The following is a 6,000-nucleotide window of genomic DNA, read 5'->3' on the forward strand; positions in this document are numbered from 1 at the left end:
CAACCAGTCCAGTGGGGATAGGATAGAAAGTTGAAACCATGAAACCTAGAAAATCCAGCTCTAGCTAGCATACAATAATCATGTGTAATTAAATAGTTGAAAAAAAATGCAGGGCCAGACTTTTTTTTAAAACCAAACTCCAAACATGTATAAGCAGGCAGAGCTGTTTTTATCTATGTGCAAAGTCCCTGGTTAGCCGGTGTTGTAGGAATCACTTTTACAGTACTTGATCAGGAGTTCCTACACAAGTCGTTTCCTGGAACACAGACTTGCGGACTTCCTTCACTAGTCATTTTGAAGCACAATTTAGTCTGTGCCCTAATTTATTATTTTTTTTTAGGCAAAGTAGCATGATTGTGGGAACAGGGCTGTGGTGTTGAAGTCGGAGCAATTTTGGGTACCCGGAGTTAGAGTTAGAGATGGTGGTTTTATAACCTGAGGAGTCTGGTGATTTTTGTACCAAATCCACAGCCCTGGTAAGTATTAGACTGAGGAGTCTGAGACATTTTGGGTACCTGGAGTCGGAGGTTTCATAAAATGAGGAGTTGGAGTCGGTTGATATTTGTACAAAATCCACAGCCCTGGATGGGAAACTCAACGCCAGGTGCCCTATCAACAGAGTTTGATGTTACTTTTTTTTTTTTTTTTTTGCTCAGCATGTTCCACAATCACATTTTTGTAACATGATTCTTACGGTATTTGCTATAGTCTTGTTTGATATAAAATGCAATGTTTAAATGTAGTCTGTTCACAGAATTGGCATTTGGCATATTCAGAACTGGGCAGGGAAATGGGTTTTTACGAATCCCATCTCCAAAGAAGGCCTTAACCTATTTGGACATTAATTACTGGTACGCGCCCGCAGACTATAGCTTTGCAGCTATAGGCGCGCCAGTGCCAGGCGCTATGCGGCACACAGTTAAGTTGTTTCGGTCAAGATGGAATATAATTAGAGCATGTACGAGCATTTTAGTAGCCACCTGTAAAAGGAAGAGACACATTTTGGTGATATTTTCAAATTCAGTGTAAAGTTCACCTGATTGGTCCAATAGTTGCATACAACCTGCATGAAATCTGCAGACACAGAGTGGGACAGCAGGAGGCAAAGAGGGTGCATAGAAGAGAGCAGGCATGGGGGGGGGGGGGGGGTTAGGACAGGCACAGTAAGTGTGGCAAAGAGGAGGCACATGGTGAGAGTAGGTACAGAGGGGGATAGTAAGAGGCAAACAGGGGCCATGGGGAAGCAGGCACAGTGGGGGACAGGAGGAGGCGAGGAGAGTAGGTACGGAAGGGGCACAGGAGATGGCAAGCATAGAGGGAGGCAGGATGAGGCATATGGAGAGGACATGAGGATGCACATGGGGGAAAGAAGCATATGAAGAGGCAAAGAAGGACAAGATGAGGCACAGAGTGAGACATTGGTGGGATGGAGCACAGTGACTTTCAAACAGAATTAGGGTAAGGCCCCTTTTACACTAAGGGCCTTTTTACACTTAATCAGTTAGTATGCGTTAGTGCGCGTTGGTATGCATTTTTTCAATAGCAGTACATTGGGAAGAAGATTTCAGTTAAAACGCGTTAAGTGTGAAAGGTGCCATAGGAAAACATTGGACTTACTTTGAAAATCAGTTTTCTTTCCGTTTTAACTGAGAGCAACTGATTAAGTGTAAAAGGGCCCTAAAGGACCACTGAGGTGAGAGTGATCTGGAGGCTGCCATATTTAATTTTCTTCTAAGTAAAATCAGTTGCCTGGCTATCCTGCTGATCCTCTGCCTCTAATACTTTTAGCCATAGACCCTGAACAAGCATGCAGCAGATCAGATGTTTCTGACATTATTGTCAAATCTGACAAGATTAACTGCATGCTTGTTTCTGGTGTTATTCAGACACTACTGCAGCCAAATAGATCAGCAGGGCTTCCGGGCAACTAGTATTGTTTAAAGGAAATAAATACGACAGCCTCTATATAACTCTCACAGCCTAACTTGTTAACTGGGGACTATATATATACTAGACAAAATAGTGTACTTGGGGATAATCAGTAAACATTGGCCCATATACAATTAACTTTTTTCTCCTGAGTTATCTCCTAGGAGATCATTTTCATCTTCTCTTTAACTACTCTTAAGGTAGCCCTACACTGGTCGATTTGCCATCAGATCGACCAACAGACAGATCCCTCTCTGATCGAATCTGATCAGAGAGGGATCGTATGGCTGCCTTTACTGCAAACAGATTGTGAATCGGTTTCGGGCTGAAATCGATTCACAATCTGCTGAGCAGCCGCTGCCGTCTGTCCTCCCCCCCCCCCGGCATACATTACCTGAGGCTGGCTCCCGGGCGTGCTGTCCCCGTCATGTGGCACCTCCTGGCTCCGGCATCCGCATATAACTTACGCTATCACACCATCGACAGCGGAAGTTGCCTATTTGTACTTCCGCTGTTACTAGCGTGACAGCCGAAGTTATACGAGGAGGCCGGAGGTGTCACATGATGGGAGCAGTGACTGGACGGAATGCCCGGGAGCCAGCCTCAGGTAATGTATACCTGCGTCGAAATGCCCCGAATCGTACGCCGCAAGCGACGCACTTCCTACCCGCGGGCGATCAACGGTAATTTCCCGCACGGCGCGATCGACGAACCGATTGATATCAGGAGGAAATCAATCGGTCGGGTGCGTTTAGCGTGAACTATTTGACAGCAGATTCGATCCCAGTGATCGAGTCTGCTGTCGATCGGTGGAAAATCGGGCCAGTGTATGGCCAGCTTAAGGCCTCTTTTCCACGAACTGTGTACAGGCAGTGAAATGTCTCTCAAACTCTCACAACTGCTCACTGCTTCCTGGTAACTGCTTTCTGCTGCCTGGCAACTGCTTGCTGAGTACACAGCTCAACAGTTAGTGGAAAAAAGGCCTAAGGCTGCTCCACGCCAGTGGGTGTGGCCGCGGTGGCAGCCCCAGGACCGCCTAACGCCAATTGACATCAGGTTTTGGAGCAAGCTACTGAAGGAGATTGCGCGCACATCTCCTTCTCAGGCGGCGGAGCTCCGCCCTGTCTTCAGTCTCCGAGCAGCTGTTGCCGCTCGGGAGACAGTCAGACTGCGTGATCGCCGTCTATTTACACAGTACATCGCTGCGATTAGCAGCAGCGCTGTACTGGGAGCCTATGACAGCCGATCCTGTGATTGGCCGGCTGGGGGGAGGGAGGGGATTGGAAAAAAAAACAAAACCCAGACACAGTAAAAAAAAAAAATATTAAAAACATATGAACATAAATATTTGTAAAAAAAAAAAAAAAACACAAGGGGAGCGATCAGACCCCACCAACAGAGCGCTCTGTTGGTGGGGAGAAAAGGGGGGGAATCACTTGTGTGCTGTGTTGTGCGGCCCTGCAGCTTGGCCTTAAAGCTGCAGTGGCCAATTATGAAAAAGACAGGCTGGTCTTTAGGAGGGATTACTACTGTGGTCCTCAAGTGGTTAAAATAACTTTTCAGCATTTAATAATTGAAAAAGTACCCAAAAGTTGATGAAAGTAATAACATTATTTTGAGTATATTTTGCTTGCTGGTGGTTTAAAAAGCATTTTATGACAAGGTGTGAAAATATAACCTAGGAGAAAACTCAGAAGAAGTGAATTACATATGTGCCATTGTGTTTTATGTCACTAGTTTGGCCCCCTAGCAATCACAAGAATGGCAATGTGACTCTCTGGCCTAAAAAGCTTGGAGAAACCATTGATATAAGGGGATGCCTTGCCGGACCTGATCTGGCAGCAGTGCCCCATGGTGGAGCAAACTTCGGCAGAGCAGCAGAACAGATGGCAAGTGCAGCGGCGGGAGTGATGACCAGCGGCAATCCGTATCGGACACCATCCAACACGCTGATCTGTACAGGATGGCGCTGTGCCAGATTTATTTGGCAACAGTGCCATCCAGCTTTAGCAAGTTTTATTGTGATGGACATAGTCTGACACAGGAGCGGAAAGTGTTAAAATGAAGGGAAAAAAAAGTGTTGGTGCATTATGGGGTTAAATATTTGGTTTAAAAAGAAAGCCTTAGAAAAGGAAAAAGACAAATAGACTGTATATGTTAATTAGTTGATGTAAGATCTATTGCTGGAGAAAGTGTCACACCTAAAATGTGAAAAAAAACCTGCAAACACTGAGAGGCAGTAGTGAAGTGATTAAGGCTAAGTTAACACTTTGGATGGTTGCACAAAGGTGCGTTTAGGTTCTACCTTGTGTAACATTGCTCGCCATTGTGCATCTGGTCTGATACACTGCTGGTTTGGTCCTCCATAGTCTTAGGGGACAAGCGTGACAATACCGATAGGAGCCCTAGCAGCTATCCATTACAGTGAAACTGATCAATAGGAATCCTCCCTCCCCACTGAGTGGTGGACCAATAAGAACCTTGGCGAGAATTGGTCCATTTCAATCCAGTGGATAGCTGCCTGGCCTCCCATAATGCAGATGCATACAGGACAGATAAAGGCTGAAGGTGACAAGACAGGGAAGTAGATAACCAAACAGATAGGGAAAAGTCTGGTGAGAACAGACACTGTCCATTCCCATAGGCTTTCAATGTTTCCGAAGGCACCCACAACTTCTGCAGTGTCCATATAATTTCTGCAGGTCCTTATTTGGTTGTGGGTTAAATAAAGGTGTTTAAAACAGACAAATCTGAATGGATGCTATAGATAACATAGGAACTCCGTAGCATAAAATGGAGAAAACATTCCATTGTCCCCATTTTAGTTTTTCTTTAAAAAAAATAAATCTAAAATAAATCTTACCATGAATCCTAAGGGAAGTGCCTGTGAGATCTTCTACTTGCTGCCTCATAGCAAAGAGGCCTGATTGTAATATAAAGTGGTAGTTTGTCTACTTCAGTTGTTAATGATTTGTGTCTTTCTTTTTAAACAGTTCCGACATTAGTAATGGCTGGTCTGTGCTGCGTGGGAGCCTGTGTATTTATCATCTTTTTTCATACAAGCTACAAAAGATTAACAGCAGAAACCAACTCCGTGCAAGAGGTTCCTGGCGTTCTTGAGGACAGCTTGCCACAAACGTGATTTCTGATGTGGTTTCATAATCTGGACTACTAAGGCTACAAGACACATGGTTGGTTAAGCTTGAAGTAAAACTTCACGTTTGTTGAGAATTAATCTACCACTTGAGCTAGGCCCTACACAGTCCTGGAATTAATACCAAACACTATTTTAAACAGTTTACTTAAATTCTGAGCACAGAAAGGCATAGCTCTCCACCCGGAGACTATTGTAATCTGTCACAAATGGCAGTGGTGCTGCCAGAGTGCCAGTCTCTGCTAGTGCAGGTGTGAATAAGAATTAATAATGTCTCCTGTTTTGTGGAGCTTACTGACGCAGAGAAAGGAAAATACATTACAACCCTAAACACAAACTGTACTCTATTGTAGTACAGACAGCTCAGGTAAATTCATACCTGGCTGCAAACTGAACTGGAAATGCATTTTTTTATTATTAAATTACAAACACATTTGTGTACTATAATAGTTATAGTACATTTTAGTTCATTTGATTTTACGCAAAATTTGAACTTGGCAGCCTAGCAAACCCCAAAGATAACCAGTTTACTTAATTTTGTAGTTTCAAAAAGCAGAAGGGAAGTACTGAATATTCATAATCCTTCCTGTATGAAAATGTAAGTTTTTTGAAATAATTCTATTTTTGTCCACTTTATTCTTCAACATTAGATTTTCATATTTTTGCAGTAAAGTACTTAAGTGTAGTCTTAAAGGACTTACGAGGTGAAAAAGTGAAATAAAAATGAATACTTGTGTGCAATCTTGTTCTATGGAGGACGCCATCCGCGCCCTCCCTTCCATTCCGCGCAGTTTATTTACATGTAGGCAGCCCCAGGTAGCATTCCGACCCCACACCACGGGTCGGGCTGGCTTTCCCCGCATAAGATGGCCGCCAGGATTGCCACGGCTGCGCAGTCTTCATAGGTACAAGTGCGG

At 44.1% G+C, this 6,000-nt stretch overlaps 1 protein-coding gene across 6 annotated transcripts in view; it reads left to right on the forward strand.

The window, feature by feature from the left end:
* Positions 1–5,745, forward strand: part of LOC137551098 (solute carrier family 49 member A3-like) — a 214,069-nt gene extending 208,324 nt beyond the window's left edge. For all 6 annotated transcript variants that reach the window (XM_068271317.1, XM_068271321.1, XM_068271319.1 and 3 more), the window contains one exon: positions 4,923–5,745. In XM_068271317.1, coding sequence (XP_068127418.1) covers positions 4,923–5,071 — 149 coding nt within the window. In that variant the 3' untranslated portion in view covers positions 5,072–5,745. The remainder of the gene's footprint in view (positions 1–4,922) is intronic.
* The last annotated feature ends 255 nt before the right edge of the window (positions 5,746–6,000 follow it).

Source organism: Hyperolius riggenbachi, chromosome 1, assembly GCF_040937935.1.
Source record: "Hyperolius riggenbachi isolate aHypRig1 chromosome 1, aHypRig1.pri, whole genome shotgun sequence".
In the NCBI taxonomy this organism is placed as follows: domain Eukaryota; kingdom Metazoa; phylum Chordata; class Amphibia; order Anura; family Hyperoliidae; genus Hyperolius; species Hyperolius riggenbachi.